General features: G+C 38.5%; 1 protein-coding gene across 1 annotated transcript; it reads right to left on the bottom strand.

Moving 5' to 3' along the window:
- Nucleotides 1–5,103: 5,103 nt before the first annotated feature.
- On the bottom strand, nt 5,104–6,012 carry LOC121401335 (olfactory receptor 5G3-like). Its single transcript, XM_041585725.1, has one exon. It carries the CDS (start codon nt 6,010–6,012, stop codon nt 5,104–5,106), a length of 909 nt encoding a protein of 302 aa, XP_041441659.1.
- Between the last annotated feature and the right edge of the window lie 12,268 nt (nt 6,013–18,280).

Below are 18,280 nucleotides of genomic sequence, written 5' to 3' on the forward strand. Positions count from 1 at the left end.
CCTGGTACTTGGGTGCTTCCCTACGAGACCTATTAGCCGCCTTTTTTTGAGCGGCCGTAGCTGCAGAAAGGGAATCATGCTCCCCAGACCATATTTTGGCAAATTGTTTTACAGAAGAATTGACAGATAGTACAGAGGATAATTAACCATAAAAAGAAAATGCTTTGGGATGTAAACCATTAACAATGAAAAACGGAGATTGACCAGTAGACGCATTAGTTGCATTATTGTAAGCAAATATGAGGATTGGTTGTCAGATACATAACACCTTAAGAATTGTTCAAGGGACTGATTAACCCTTTCAGTTTGACCATTGGTTTGAGGGTGATATGCAGTAGAGAAAGACAAATCAATCCCAACCAAAGAGCAGAAAGCCCGCCAAAATTTAGAAACATTTTTGACATCTTGAAGGCCACCACACATCACGGGACAATAAAGACACAGTTTTAGAGATACCTCAATGTCCCGCCATTTTAGAATTATGAACCTCACACAGAACCTGTTCCCTTAAGCCCTCAGGTACAAATAACCTCCCGGAAGGAGTATCTACAGGGGCTGACGATTGAGCTGAAGATAACAGTGTGTCAAGGTCTGATCCTAGAGCTGCCACAATTGGAATGATGGTAACACATCAGGTTGGACTCAAAACTCCTAGAGAGTGCATCAGATTTAGTGATTTTAGAACCAGGCCTGTAAGTGAGAGAGAAATTAAACCGGGTAAAAAATAAAGCCCATCTAGCCTGCCTAGGATTCAACCGTTTGGCAGACTCGATGTATAACAGATTCTTGTTGTCAGTAAAGACCGTTATAGTATGTTTAGTCCCCTCCAGCAAGTGTCGCCATTCCTTTAAAGGCCCATTTAATAGCCAACAATTCTCTATTTCCAATGTCATAATTGGCTTCGGCAGGTGAAAATTTCCTAGAGAAGAATGCACATGGATGCACCTTGTTGGTTATCGGATGCCTTTGAGAAAGGACCGCCTCTGCCCCAACTTCTGAGGCATCAACCTCTACAATAAAAGGAAGAGTGGTATCGGGGTAACTGAGAATGGGGGCAGACACAAACTCTTTTTAAAGAAATTCAAAAGCTTGAATAGCCTCAGGAGGCCACATACTTGGATGTGCACCCTTTTTGGTTAGATCCATGATTGGAGACATCACCAAAGAAAAGTTTCTAATGAATTGATGATAATAATTAGCAAAGCCTAAAAATCTGTGAATTGCATGTAATCTTTGAATTGCTCCACAATGCATTTGTTCACCGCTTCAATTTCTTTCTCGTCTGACCATGTAATGAGATAGTCCTGGATTTCTTTATTTGTCCTTTCATTCCAGTAGCGATACAAATGTTCCCCTCTTGTACTCAGTCTTGTTTTTTTCTGTTTTTCAGCCAAACTTACCAAACTTTCAGTTTCTGATGGAATCTCCTCCTAACTCTTCTTCTTTCTCTATCAACTGAAACTTTATCATATTTATTAAGGGAATCTTCTACTGATATCTCCATTTGTGGAGATTTACTGAGATTGTCAATAGGCAATGTCTTTCTTTCTTCTGCATACATCTCAGGCTTTCTAATCCTTTGAAGACAATTAACATACAAGTGACCGGTTTTGAAGCACAAATTAGCTCACAACTCTTTGAATCGTGGGACAACTACCCACAATTCTGACATACCTAACACTCTTCTTCTTTATGGCTGCACTTACAACATTTCTTACAAAAGGAAGGCATGTAATTGAAAAAAATACAGACTCCAGGTTCCTAGTTGGCATCTCGCAGGAGGCAACACATCTTTCTTGAACCTAAATTTTGAGGTCCAAACTCCAAGTCCATTCAGGATCTTACCAACAAAGGCAAGCTTTTCACAAAACTTGCCAAGCACCAGCTCTACTTATTTTAGCTTCATGTTTGGAGAATAAGATTTTATAATCAAAACCACCTCCTCTTGCTCAAAATGTGGAAAGATCCTATAACTGACTAGTCGAGTATCTTCCTGTCTCGCCGAAAAATCTTCAGAAAATGCGTAAATACCCCTTCGCCAATGAAGGTGATGTTGTAAACACTCCTCCTGGGGTAGTCCTGGATGGCCAGTATATCCCAGGATGACATTCACAATGCAGAACATATTCTCCTCATGCTTATGCTGCCCCAAGATGAAATAAATAACCACTAGTTTAAAATCTCTTCCAACCATCTATCCATCTTTTCCCCCAAAACAGCTGCACCATCATCATTGAGGTGCAGCCCATCCCTAGCAAAGAACCTGTAGCCACCTGAAAAATCAACCCAGTTCTCCAGATGACCAAAACTCTCCTCCCTACACCAATTTCTCAGCCACACATTTATCTCCCTAAATTCCCGTTGTCTTCTTAACGTTGCTCTTGCTAGATGTAATCAGCACATGGCGAGATGCACCTGACTAGGGTGGGCATGCATTATAAAAGCACAAACTTCACTTGCACTTTGGCACAAATTGGATACAATTGCAAAGATATTCTTAATTATTATTTCCAGCACTTGGTGCCAAACTGATACCTGTGCACAATTGATCTATGTGTGCTGTGTTTTCTTGGCTGGATAGATCTGGGGTCAATAGCCAAGGGCAATAACTATATCCAAAATCCCTCCATAGAAAGATAGAATAACCTATGTATAAAAAATATAGATTGATGTCATTATCCAAAGTGATTATCCTTCCTAAAATCCATCCACTGCTTTTAGCCTTAGAGCAACCCCTACGGGTCAATAAATTAACCAATTACCACTATATTTTACCCTTGGCTTGAAGACAGAGAAGTCCACTCAATTATCTTTTAATATGTCATAGTATTGGCTGCTATAGCAAAGAAATATGCATCACTGGCCCTTGATGGGATTGTTGACTGTTAATAGAAGTCAAGGTGTATTTCTGGCCCTTTGAAAGGCCTTTCTAATAGTAATTGGTCATATTCCTTGTTTATGTTTTTGCTGAATTTTAAGATTATTATGACTTTAAACAAGCATGACAATATAAAGCCACTCAAGTTCAATTTTTTTAGCTCATTGTTCATTTTTTTTTCTTTACTTTTTATATTCAGGTTTTTTAATAAATTCCATGGTATTTGTGATTTTAGAGAAAGAGTTTGAGGTATTTTTGAAAAAACTCTAAAACCACTAAAATGAGAATGTTGATAAATAGTTTGTATATATATGTATATACATGTATATACAAATTTTATTATACATGTATACATGTATATACAAATTTTCAAATTCCCAGCTGCCCCTGGTCATGTGACTTGTGCCTGCACTTTAGGATGGAACTGCTTTCTGGCAGGCTGCTGTTTTTCCTTCTCAATGTAACTGAATGTGTCTCAGTGGGACATGGGTTTTACTATTGAGTGTTGTTCTTAGATCTACCAGGCAGCTGTTATCTTGTGTTAGGGAGCTGCTGTCTGGTTACCTTCCCATTGTTCTTTTGTTTGGCTGCTGGGGGGGAGGGAATGGGGTGATATCACTCCAACTTGCAGTACAGCAGTTAAGAGTGGTTGAAGTTTATCAAAGCACAAGTCACATGACTTGGGGCAGCTAGGAAATTGACAATATGTCTAGCCCCATGTCAGATTTTAAAATTGAATATAAAAAAATCTGTTTGCTCTTTTGAGAAATGGATTTCAGTGCAGAATTCTGCTGGATCAGCACTATTAACTGATTCATTTTGAAAAAAAATTTTTTTTTACCATGACAGTGTCCCTTTAAAGAACAAATAGGTACTGTATTAAGACCTTTTGGTTAAACTGTATCTAATCTAAATCCAATATGAGTCACCTCTGTCAATTTCTCCACTTCGATTAGTGAATTACATATTAAACGGTTAAGACAATGAAAACCTCCTCTGACCCCTTCCACCAGCCATTGTGATCCCTCTCTGCGAGAGGGTTGTACATGTTTAACGGGATTTAGGAAACATCCTGCTTACTAAAAAAATCAAGTTTGTGTGTTGAAATGCAATAATAGAGGCCTATTTATTTATATTCAGATTTCCTTTTTTCATGAATCATATTTTTTCTCGAAATTTTTTTTTTTTTTTAATCTTTCTAAAACTCGAAAAAAAAATTGAGATTAAGTGTAAAAACCATGAAAAAAAATAATACAAAACTTCTCAAAGTAAAAGTCCTAAAGAAGTCAATGGGAGCTGTACTGATCCCATTCAGATTTTTAGAGGGTTTCGGATTGTTTTGGCTAGTAATTATCAGGAAAAAAAAAGCAATTTTTAGAGGTTTTATTAATATTTTTTTCTGCACTTTTTCACGTTAGCACTTTCTATATTTGACTGTTGTAATAACTTTCATGGCATTCCTGATTTTAGTGAAATAGAGTTTAATTGTGGTTTCAAAAAGCTCTAATGCCACAAACATTTTACCTTTAATAAATTGGCCTCCCTCACTTATTATGACTGCCCACCAAGTGGAAGAAAAGGCAACATGTGTAAAAAACTATAATTTGTACAAATTGTACAAAACTCTAAGCACTTGTGAGTACAACCAGGCAGAATGTAATGGACTTAATTAGCTTGTGTGTCAATTAACTCAAACCTGCTTCTCAAATGCATGTCAATACACAAATAATGCCCATGTGTAAGGGTGTCTAAGAAAATCAGAAAAGATGGCCCAGCTAAGACAGTATAGCATTAATAGCACTTCTACTTATTGCAGATCACAAGTTGTAAGAAACAATGGATTCATAGTTCTTCACCGAGAGTCAGAAGCTTCCCTTCAGCTGTGCCCTGGGTTTATCTGCACTTCCCAATATTGTTAGTCTGCAAGATGCCACTGCTAGTCGGGGTTTTAAAAGAGATTATATAAAAAAACTTTGCATTTTAAAAAACTCCAGAAGGTTAAATATTCTTTTTTTTCATTCTACCAAATTGAAAATATCGGCTAAATTAACTCAAAAGTTGCATTTACAACACATTAGCTCTTGGGTACAAAAAAATGTTCAAATATGACATTCACATCTCTGTTGAACAATTAATACCTAAAATATGTAATAATTGTGGTAAGTGTTCAAGCATTTATTTCATTTTATTTCTGGTTTTAACCGATTTTCATTTTTCTTCTTTTATTATTTAAAGGCTTCTTTGATATCTGCATTTCTTAGGCTGTAAATAAGAGGGTTAACCAATGGAATGACTATAGTGTATAACAGAGAGAGAACTTTGCTTATAGTCTGTGATTGTTTTCCAGGGGGAGCCACATAAATAGCAATGAGAGTCCCATAAAATATGGAGACCACAGCCAAGTGGGAGCTGCAGGTGAAGAAGGCTTTTTGTCTCCCAGTATTGGACACTATCTTTAGGATTGCATGGGCAATACATACATAGGAAACAATAATGAGTACAAAGGGGATGAAAACCACAGGGACCATTTGAAAGATTACTTCATATTCCACAAAAGAGGTGTCTGAGCAGAAAAGCTGAAGAAGAGGTAAAAAATCACAAAAAAAATGATCAATGTTTTTGCGGTCACAGAACTGTTGTGTCCCTACTAAATTCAATGTAATCACTGGAAGGCCAAAGGCAAGTGCCCATGCTATAAGAATTAACTCGACACAAACCCTGCGGGACATTATAGAAGAGTAACGCAGTGGGATACAGATGACCACATATCTGTCATAGGACATTACTGCTAGAAGCAAACACTCAAAAATTTCTGAAGAACCCCAAAAATAGAGTTGTATTAAACAGCCACAAAAAGACATTATAGCTCTGTTATTTAATACAGTTTGGAGCAAGGTAGGTACAATATCTGTGGATTCCAGTAGATCAGACAGGGACAACTGCTGGAGAAAGAAGTACATGGGGGACTGGAGGTTCCGGCTGGAGGACACCAACACTATGATGAGGACGTTCTCCCAAACTGTCATAATGTAAATCAGAAGGAACAGAGAGAACAGGGGAATCTTGAAGTTGTGGAGATTCTGAAACCCCAAGAGAACAATCTCACTGACCAATGTATGGTTCTTCTCATGCATTTTCTGGGGTTAATATATAAGGAAAAGTTTAATCAAGAGTTATATATTAACTTTTTAATCTTTTTTGAAGATATTTAGTGATGGCTGCTACAGTCATGAGTAAGAAGTGCTTTATAAATTATTTTCTTAGGTCTTATATTTAATGAATATATTTAATAGCAATGTCATAAAAGACTTTCTATCACCCCACTCATATTCCATCATTCTTGTCTTTGTTCCTCAGCATTCCCAGTGTATTTAGGGTACCAACAAGAACCCCAAACTTATGCAGCAGAATGTAGCCTTATAAGCAGATAAAAAACTAGCCCAAGTGATTGATGCCTGGACAACTCTCAACTCACCTGGCAAAGATTATACACATTTTTGAACACAACCATGACACGCACAATACTATTGATTATTTAATCTTGTCTCATAATCACTTTGATTGTCTCAAATAGGTTTCTATGGAAACCATCACTTTGACTGACCTTCCCCTACCTTGAACCCCCTTTGTTTTTTTCCCCTCCCCTATAGTTGATTCCAGCCCTATCTGGTATACACCCATGACACAGTGGATACATTTTGGTTACTTCTTATGTGTTACTTGTTATGCTTCTTCTTCTTCACTGATTGTTCTTCTTTTCATATAACACACTTGCAAAAGCATTGCATTGTTCTTACTCTGTAATTCTGCCTTTTAACTGTTGGACCATTTCTGAAAAAGTAGAAATTAAAATTATAAATTAAAAAGAAAAAGAAGAATAGACAAGAGTAGAGCTAGCAGATGTTGGGAACTCTTCATGTTAAGCTGCCTGCAGATCCATCACTACACAGTGTTCAACCTGCTGCCCAGGAGATGTCCAATGTCATTGATGAGACAGCACTATAATCTTTGGGATGCGTATAAATAATTGGCCCTAGTGTAAGGACAGGTTATGTGTGTGTGTGTGTGCGAGAGGAAAAATAAAAAAGTAGGCATGAATTCACTTTTTCTAAAAATATTGCTGCAATTTGTTCTTGCCTGTTTTACATGCTTGCAGTTAATGGATGTGTCTCTTTTGTCAATTTTATCAACTATAACTATAACATGGCAACATCAGTAAACAGTCATTTAAAAAAATAAAACCCTAAATATCTTCCTGGGATTACAGAAACCCTGGCACCCCCTCTACATCTCTCCTGGTAATGCAACAATACCAAATGTAAGGGATCTTCTTGTAATGACCTTAAATAGATTAGATATATTTCAGCATTTTTCCCCAGAATTTTCGCACAAGTGGGCGTTGCACCTGCAAATCAAATAGTAAGTGTAATATTTTATATTCCACTATTTTAAGAATATATCCAAGATTTTGTCCAGATACTGTGGAACCATAGGAAAATTTTCTTGGAATATTATACTCACCTGATTTGCACCTACCAGAACCACCCCATATACTATGGAACTATCCATGAGCTTCTCCCAATGTGTAACCTGCTCTGCATTTCTCCTGCCATTTTGCTAACACAATCCCAACCATTTCTTTCCAATGAAATCACTTTACAGGAAAGATGTTCTTGGAATATTATACTCGCCTGATTTGTACCTACCAGAACCACCCCAGATACTGTGGAACCATAGGAAGATGTCCATGAGCTTCTCCCAATGTGTAACCTGCTCTGCATTTCTCCTGCCATTTTGCTAACACAATCCCAACCATTTCTTTCCAATGAAATCACTTTACAGGAAAGATGTTCTTGGAATATTATACTCACCTGATTTGCACCTACCAGAACCACCCCAGATACTGTGGAACCATAGGAAGATGTCCATGAGCTTCTCCCAATGTGTAACCTGCTCTGCATTTCTCCTGCCATTTTGCTAACACAATCCCAACCATTTCTTTCCAATGAAATCACTTTACAGGAAAGATGTTCTTGGAATATTATACTCACCTGATTTGCACCTACCAGAACCACCCCAGATACTGTGGAACCATAAGAAGATGTCCATGAACTTCTCCCAATGTGTAACCTGCTCTGCATTTCTCCTGCCATTTTGCTAACACAATCCCAACCATTTCTTTCCAATGAAATCATTTTACAGGAAAGATATTTTTAAAATATTATACTCACCTGATTTGCACCTACCTCAACTAGAGATGTCGCGAACTGTTCGCCGGCGAACTTGTTCGCGCGAACATCGGGTGTTCGCGCTCGCCGGAAGTTCGCGAACGTCGCGCGACGTTCGCCATTTTGGGTTCGCCATTGTTGGCGCTTTTTTTTGCCCTCTCACCCCAGACCAGCAGGTACATGGCAGCCAATCAGGAAGCTCTCCCCTGGACCACTCCCCTTCCCTATAAAAACCGAAGCCCTGCAGCGTTTTTTCACTCTGCCTGTGTGTGCTGAAGAGATAGTGTAGGGAGAGAGCTGCTGCCTGTTAGTGATTTCAGGGACAGTTGAAAGTTTGCTGGCTAGTAATCGTTTTGATACTGCTCTGTTATTGGAGGGACAGAAGTCTGCAGGGGTTTGAGGGACATTTAAGCTTAGGTAGCTTTGCTGGCTAGTAATCTACCTTCTACTGCAGTGCTCTGTATGTAGCTGCAGTGGGCAGCTGTCCTGCTTCTGATCTCATCTGCTGACTGCTGCAATAACAGTAGTCCTTGTAAGGACTGCTTTTATTTATTTTTTTGTTGTTTTACTACTACTACTACTACTACTACTATAAGAGCCCAGTGCTATTAGTCTAGCAGTGTTGGGGAGTGGGACTGGTGTGCTAATCTGCTGCTCCTAGTAGTTCAGCAGCACCAACTTTAATTTTTTTTTTTTAATATTCATTTTTTTTTTATTTTACTTTTTTTTATTTTACTACCGCTGTAGTAGTGTATAAGTTGACCTTTTAGGCATTATTTGCCCTGTAGGCATTATTTGCACACTGTTTTCTTCAACCCGCCATCGAGCTGTGTGACCTTGTTCACATTCTGTCTAAATATCCATAATATTACCGTCTCCAGAAAAAACACCGGAGTCACTTTTTTCAAGCAGCCATAATATATTTTACGTAATCCGTATCCACCGCTGTAGTAGTGTATACGTTGGCCTTGTAGGCATTATTTGCACACTGTTTTCTTCAACCCGCCATCGAGCTGTGTGACCTTGTTCACATTCTGTCTAAATATCCATAATATTACCGTCTCCAGAAAAAACACCGGAGTCACTTTTTTCAAGCAGCCATAATATATTTTACGTAATCCGTATCCACCGCTGTAGTAGTGTATACGTTGGCCTTGTAGGCATTATTTGCACACTGTTTTCTTCAACCCGCCATCGAGCTGTGTGACCTTGTTCCCATTCTGTCTAAATATCCATAATATTACCGTCTCCAGAAAAAACACCGGAGTCACTTTTTTCAAGCAGCATTCATATATTTTACGTAATCCGTATCCACCGCTGTAGTAGTGTATACGTTGGCCTTGTAGGCATTATTTGCACACTGTTTTCTTCAACCCGCCATCGAGCTGTGTGACCTTGTTCACATTCTGTCTAAATATCCATAATATTACCGTCTCCAGAAAAAACACCGGAGTCACTTTTTTCAAGCAGCCATAATATATTTTACGTAATCCGTATCCACCGCTGTAGTAGTGTATACGTTGGCCTTGTAGGCATTATTTGCACACTGTTTTCTTCAACCCGCCATCGAGCTGTGTGACCTTGTTCCCATTCTGTCTAAATATCCATAATATTACCGTCTCCAGAAAAAACACCGGAGTCACTTTTTTCAAGCAGCATTCATATATTTTACGTAATCCGTATCCACCGCTGTAGTAGTGTATACGTTGGCCTTGTAGGCATTATTTGCACACTGTTTTCTTCAACCCGCCATCGAGCTGTGTGACCTTGTTCACATTCTGTCTAAATATCCATAATATTACCGTCTCCAGAAAAAACACCGGAGTCACTTTTTCAAGCAGCATTCATATATTTTACGTAATCCGTATCCACCGCTGTAGTAGTGTATACGTTGGCCTTGTAGGCATTATTTGCACACTGTTTTCTTCAACCCGCCATCGAGCTGTGTGACCTTGTTCACATTCTGTCTAAATATCCATAATATTACCGTCTCCAGAAAAAACACCGGAGTCACTTTTTTCAAGCAGCATTCATATATTTTACGTAATCCGTATCCACCGCTGTAGTAGTGTATACGTTGGCCTTGTAGGCATTATTTGCACACTGTTTTCTTCAACCCGCCATCGAGCTGTGTGACCTTGTTCACATTCTGTCTAAATATCCATAATATTACCGTCTCCAGAAAAAACACCGGAGTGACTTTTTTCAAGCAGCCATAATATATTTTACGTAATCCATATCCACCGCTGTAGTAGTGTATACGTTGACCTTGTAGGCATTGTTTGCCCAGTTTTTTTGGCCGCAGCCACTGAAGCACAGAGGCCAGAAAAAATATGCCATATAAATGCTGAAAATAGTCATTTTTTGCCATACGTTGACTCAACGTATATGGCAAAAAATTACTATTTTCAGCATTTATATGGCATATTTTTTCTGGCAACTGTGCTTCAGTGGCTGCGACCAAAAAAACTGGGCAAACAATGCCTACAAGGTCAACATATGGCAAAAAATGACTATTTTCAGCATTTATATGGCATATTTTTTCTGGCAACTGTGCTTCAGTGGCTGCAACCAAAAAAACTGGGCAAACAATGTCTACAAGGTCAACGTATGGCGAAAAATTACTATTTTCAGCATTTATATGGCATATTTTTTATTGCAACTGTGCTTCAGTGGCTGCGTCCAAAAAAACTGGGCAAACAATGCCTACAAGGTCAACGTATGGCAGTTGTTTAAAGAGAACAGTAGATTACTAGCCAGCAAAGCTACCTAAGCTAAAATGTCCCTCAAATCCCTGCAGACTTCTGTCCCTCCAATACAGAGCAGTATCAAGCAGATTACTAGCCAGCAAACTTACTATCATCTGTCCCTGAAATCACTAACAGCTCTCCCCCTACACTATCTCTTCCAAGCACACACAGGCAGATTTTTCAGATACATTTTTGCCCTTGATCCCCCTCTGGCATGCCACTGTCCAGGTCGTTGCACCCTTTAAACAACTTTAAAATCATTTTCTGGCCAGAAATGTCTTTTCTAGATGTTAAAGTTCGCCTTCCCATTGAAGTCTATGGGGTTCGCGAACCGTTCGCGAACCGCTCGCATTTTTGCGCAAGTTCGCGAATATGTTCGCGAACTTTTTTTCCGACGTTCGCTACATCCCTAACCTCAACGGCACCAGATACTGACTGGACAGGGAAGAGGAGATCTCCTTTTATTAACCAGTGCCAATAACATCCACAGCTGAGAAACCTACAGAGAAATCTGTAGGAGACTCTGGGGTTTGGGGTCCTTGGAGGAATGTGATCAGTTTTCATTAGAACAAAATTTTAGGTTTATAAATCTTTAAATCATCATATTTAATAACTGGGGGTACATTATTTATTATAATACATATATTTCAATGAGTTGTGAAACAGAAATTACATCACTAAGTATCAATTATAGGAATTTAACTTACAGAATATTCATGGCCCTTGTGTATTTTGTCAGATATAATGTTTTTAGATTCAAGTCATTTTACTTGGTTTCAGCCTCTTATACAGAAACCTCTTATACAGAAACCTGACCCAGAAAATGCTAAAGAATGGGAGAACCATCACCTATAGGGTCCATCTTAAACAAATAATTATTATATGTTAAATGTTTCCTCTTTTCTCTATAATAATACAGACCCTTGGACTTCATGAGAACTAAGCTGCATAAATCCATATTGGGGCAAATCATAGTCTCAATTACTCCAGCTAAAACCTGTCAAAATCATGTAAAAGTCAATAGCAGATGTGCATTTTTACAATTTGAAGATGATTTAAGATTCATTTTTGAGGGTTTTGGGCTGTTTGATGCTGGTTTTTGACAGAAAATATGAAACATTTGTGGGTTTCAGTTGACAGGTCAAAAAAGTCGCACAATTCTAATTGTCGCACGATTTTGTTGCAACTTTTCCAGCATCGTACTTTTTTTGTTTAGATTTTTTACATGATGGTTTGGAGTTTAGTTTGGTCTTATTTTTTTAATAAAAATTATAAAAAAAATTAGTTTTAATAAATAAATAGTTGACCACCATGATTGAGAAGTTAAATGATCGCATTACACACACATATTTCTAAAGCCAGTTCTGTTTTTTTGAACTGAGAATGACACAACTATGGAAAGTTCCACAATTGAAAACTTGTAGAGATTTTGAGCATATGTTAACTGAAAAACGACATGTTTGGTGGGATATAGCACCATTAGACAAGGCTTCTTATATGAAACCACTGGATTTGAGATGAAGAAATGTCTTAGTTTTATAAAAAGGGATGAAGAGTTTATTAATAGCTGGAATATAATTATTTATGACTGTTCCTTTAAATGAATGGGACTAATGATCGAGTATAATACCAAATTGCACACTGATGTTAAGATGGATCTGTGGTGGTCTGAAAAAGAGGCGGAACCATTTAAGGACTTAACATAGGCAAGCATATAGTAATTTGACTAGTAATCCTACAAAAAACTTTTTTTGTGGATACTTACTAGTGATGGGCGAATTTGCGCGAAAACGGCGCCCGTTTTTTAACGCCGGCGCCCGTTTTTGTTTTTATTCGCTGGCGGCGAAACGCGCAAATTCGCCGCGAATTCACGCCTGGCTAATAAATTCGCCCATCACTTATACTTACCACTTGGTTGATGGCACATTAGAAAAAGGCATACTACATACAGTTGTATTAGATTATGAAATTTCCAATACAATAGTTGTCCCTGCTTTTGATCACCTTCCAAATGAGCATAAGGAATCCAGGCCACCTGTAGGAAGCCCTATGATTTCAGGGGATGGTTCCTCAATGAACATTTATCAGATTGGGTGGATACCTACCTACAACCCTTAGTGCTCTGGTTGAATGCTATACAAGAGTCACTTCACTAAAAACTTTTTGCCAATACTTTTCCATAGGACCCATAAGATAGGTATAAGTATACCTATCCCAATATGTTCTGGGATCAATCAATCAATCAGGAAGTTGCAGTAGGTAATGTATCAGCCGTATATATAGTAGAGTTTCCAGGAGCATTAGGCAAATGTTATAAAATAAAAACATATATCAATATAATATTGTGCCAATGTTATAGTTCATAACCTGTTTACAATGTGCTCAACAATACGTTGGCTGCACAATGAGATCAGGAAAAATGAGAGTGAGGGAACATTTTCTCCAGATTAGACATCCAAAATACAGGGGTAACAGCAAAGTAACAAGGCACTAAATGTACTAATAGTGATACAAGTCAATTTTGGGCAGACAGTCACGGTAAAGGCGTAGACAGGAGGCGTAGTCAGATCAGGCCGGGTTGGGGCAGGCAGAGTACAAACGGAGTCAGGCAGGCAAGGGTCAAACCAGGAGATCAATCAGAAAGGAATACAGAAACAGCAGAGTCATTAATCAGGCAAGGGTCAGGATCGTCAGTAGCAGGCAGGGGTCACAACAGAGAATCAGATTTACAAAAGCTAAACAGCACAGGGGCACCAGGAAACTCAGGAAACAAGATTCTATAATGTGCAATGATCACAAGCCCAAATGTGCCTTTTAAACATTTTGAATTTGGCACCCTGCGCCTATAAATTCAGAGGAGGCACGCTATGCGTGCCCTTAGCAACCAGCGCATCAGAGGAGCAAGACCGGCGTATCGGGTGTCCCTGCCGAAAGCGCCACTAGGCCACCAGGGTGAGTAATCCTCAAATTACCCCCCCTCTCGAGGAGGGGCCACCGGACATCCAGGTTTCTCAGGAAACCTAAGATGGAATTGTTTCCTGAGTCGATCAGCCCTAATGTCACAAACAGGAACCCAAGAATACTCCTCAGGGCCATACCCCTTCCATTGTACTAGGTATTGCAACTTACCCCGCACCAGACGAGAGTCAAGGAGTTCTTGGACAACAAATTCAGGCTGATCCTCTACCAATACAGGGGGAGGAAAAGATTGTGGATGAACCTGTGAGGCTGGTTTCAAAAGGGATACATAAAAAGAATCAGATATTTTAAAATGATCAGGTAATTGGAGACGAACAGAGGAAGGATTGATTATTTCAGTAATAGGGTATGGATCAATAAACCTGGGTCCCAACATGAGTGAAGAACCTTAAGCCTGATATTTCTTGTGGATAACAAAACCGAGTCTCCTACCTGGTACTTGGGTGCTTCCCTATAAGACCTATCAGCTGCCTTTTTTTGGTAGCTGCAGAAAGGGAATCATGCTCCCCAGACCATATTTTGGCAAATTGTTTTACAGAAGAATTGACAGATAGTACAGAGGATAATTAACCATAAAAAGAAAATGCTTTGGGATGTAAACCATTAACAATGAAAAACGGAGATTGACCAGTAGACGCATTAGTTGCATTATTGTAAGCAAATATGAGGATTGGTTGTCAGATACATAACACCTTAAGAATTGTTCAAGGGACTGATTAACCCTTTCAGTTTGACCATTGGTTTGAGGGTGATATGCAGTAGAGAAAGACAAATCAATCCCAACCAAAGAGCAGAAAGCCCGCCAAAATTTAGAAACAATATTAACAGGGCAAGAATTGACGAAATTAACAACATTTTTGACATCTTGAAGGCCGCCACACATCACGGGACAATAAAGACACCGTTTTAGAGATACCTGAATGTCCCGCCATTTTAGAATTATGAACCTCACCCAGAACCTGTTCCCTTAAGCCCTCAGGTACAAATAACCTCCCGGAAGGAGTATCTACAGGGGCTGATGATTGAGCTGAAGATAACAGTGTGTCAAGGTCTGATCCCAGAGCTGCCACAATTGGAATGATGGGAACACACTCACTAGGTTCAGACAGGTTGGACTCAAAACTCCTAGAGAGTGCATCAGCTTTAGTGTTTTTAGAACCAGGCCTGTAAGTGAATAAATTAAACCGGGTAAAAAATAAAGCCCATCTAGCCTGCCTAGGATTCAACCGTTTGGCAGACTCGATGTACAACAGATTCTTGTGGTCAGTAAAGACCGTTATAGTATGTTTAGTCCCCTCCAGCAAGTGTCGCCATTCCTCAAAGGCCCATTTGATAGCCAACAATTCTCTATTTCCAATGTGATAATTGGCTTTGGCAGGTGAAAATTTCCTAGAGAAGAATGCACATGGATGCACCATGTTGGTTATCGGATGCCTTTGAGAAAGGATCGCCCCTGCCCCAGCCTCTGAGGCATCAATCTCTACAAAAAAAGGAAGAGTGGTATCGGGGTAACTGAGAATGGGGGCAGACACAAACTCTTTTTAAAGAAATTCAAAAGCTTGAATAGCCTCAGGAGGCCACATACTTGGATGACTTTAAACAATCATGAGAAACTAAAGCCACTCAAGTTCAATTTTATTAGCTCATTGTTAATTTTTTTTCTTAACTTTTTATATTCAGGTCTTTTAATAAATTCCATGGTATTTGTGATTTTAGAGAATGAGTTTGATGGTATTTTTAAAAAAAAACTAAAACCACTAAAATGAGAATGGTGATAAATGGTCCTCCAAGAATAAATGTTTGTATATTGTAAATGTTTTGATATGATAAAGTTAAATATTTTTAAAATATCTGGTGTTATTTTAGAATTACATTATCTGAATCTTCTTATAAAGACTACTTATTACAGTAGATTCCCCCAAGGACTGGAATTAGTCCAAACCCCAGAGTCTCCTAGAGATTTCTCAGCTGTGGATGTTACTGACACTGGTTAATAAAAGGAGATCTGTTCTTCCCTGCTCAGTCCAAATCTGGAGCAGCTCTGGTAGGTGCAAATCAGGTGAGTATAATATTCCAAGAACATCTTTCCTGTAAAGTGATTTCATTGGAAAGAAATGGTTGGGATTGTGTTAGCAAAATGGCAGGAGAAATACAGAGCAGGTTACACATTGGGAGAAGCTCATGGACATCTTACTATGGTTCCACAGTATCTGGGGTGGTTCTGGTAGGTACAAATCAGGTGAGTATAATATTCTAAGAACATCTTTCCTGTAAAGTGATTTCATTGGAAAGAAATAGTTGTGATTGTGTTAGCAAAATGGCAGGAGAAATGCAGAGCAGGTTACACATTGGGAGAAGCTCATGGACATCTTCCTATGGTTCCACAGTATCTGGGGTGGTTCAGGTAGGTACAAATCAGTTGAGTATAATATTCCAAGAACATCTTTCCTGTAAAGTGATTTCATTGGAAAGAAATGGTTGGGATTGTGTTAGCAAAATGGCAGGGGTTAAAAGTAACTTCTTGTGGTAATGTGATACCTCAAGCTTTTGAGAAAATATGACATCTCTTCATCAGGCATGATGTTACCATTTCTGTAAAAGTAACTGAAGATATATATATATATATATATATATATATATATATATATATATATATATATATATATATATATATATATATAAATAAATACACACACACAGACATAATAGGATGTATTTAAATCAAAGTAGGAATCTGACATGGACATGCAGAGTGAAAAGTAGATAACATAACTGTAAAGACATAAGATATGGTTATATGGTTATATGATGTTTGTCGGTCGTCCATGGTTCACATAGGACAGGAGGGGAGGTCCATTGCTTACATTCAGCCTGGTGATTATTATTGCACATAAAACCTTTGTCCCTGTTTAGGCCATTGTATAAGATGTCAGAATTTTCCATACATTTATATTCCCTCTGTGAGTTGAAGTTAGACAGAATGCCCTGTGGGGGCACATTTCAACCATAGCATTAGTGATCTCAGGGTCACTGCACTAATGGGTATTTAGCCTAATCATGATACCCATTGGGTCTACTTACAGATGGCAGTTTGTACTGACCGTGAGAGCTCTGGCTGCACACCTCTGTCTGTGACATGTTAACTCTTTGTAACAGAAACTCTCCCACATAACCAGATACTCAGTGGGTAGCACACATTTGACTTGACAAGATTTCCCTTCTTTACAGTCTAAAGGCAAATCCAGTCATTTATACTCATATAGCAACCGTCCCTAAATAGAGGATGGACCACTTGTCAGCAACATACAATGGTGCCAGAGGTTTCACACACTTCCAGGCATGTACATTAAAGAATGAACACCTTCCTCAATGAAAATCATGGACTGGATCACAATTTTACCCCTCTGTTCTATCTAACACCCAACTGAAGAAGTTCAACAGAACCATTGTGATGTTTGTGGATGTTTGTGACTGTGTGACATTTTTAAATGTTGGGAAATTCCATAGAACTGAAGAATTTGCTCAAATGAGTTGCTTTAGACCTATCTGTGAAATAAACTGTATTTCTTAACCTGGTTGAATGGAAACCTTACATTACTAATTGTAATATCTTTTTCTTAGAGAAAATCTAGATTGTTTGTTATTGTGCTCACTAATGTAACTGTTTATGCACCAGCCATTATACAGGCCAGGCTCTGCTCTTCCATTCAATAATATTCTAGTCTTATATAAGAGAATTTTCTGGAGTTTTAAAATAACCCTCTGCATCATTTGCAAAGCACCTAAACAGCTTTCTCATGCTCTCTGGAGTCAGAAGTGAGGTTCTGCCATATTTTAGACTACGTGCACTCTCCTGATACCTTGATGATGTTCTTTAGGTAAGTACTAAGGATTTCATCCCCATCGTTTTTTCTTCACTATTAACACCTAATCTCAAGCAATATTTCCATAAAATTTGAAATGACTCTCTCTCTATGTTTTTTGGCAGCTTAAATACTTCTGGAAAATGGCAAATTTCTATTCATCAAATTTCATTTCCCTTGTTTGGGTGAATGTTTCATCTGTAGAAACGAACATGTAGAACATTTGATTTCCAGCAATCACAATTCCACAACAGGAGTAAGACCCCTTTATGCAACAAAGTCTCAAAAATCGGCTTAATAAAAAAACAGAAGAAACCATTTCACAATTGAACTTTAATTCACAGATGCTGGAAAAAGGCTAAAAATAAAAATAGTTATTGTGTAATATTGAATCTTTGCATCAATTTACCCTGTAGACAATGCATGAGAAGAACCAGACGTTGGTCAATGAGATTGTCCTCTTGGGATTTCCGAATCTCCACAACTTCAAGATTCTCCTGTTCTCTCTGTTCCTTCTGATTTACATTATGACAGTTTGGGAGAATGTCCTCATCATAGTGTTGGTGTCCTCCAGTCGGAACC

This window comes from Xenopus laevis, chromosome 3L (genome assembly GCF_017654675.1).
Source record: "Xenopus laevis strain J_2021 chromosome 3L, Xenopus_laevis_v10.1, whole genome shotgun sequence".
Lineage (NCBI taxonomy): Eukaryota > Metazoa > Chordata > Amphibia > Anura > Pipidae > Xenopus > Xenopus laevis.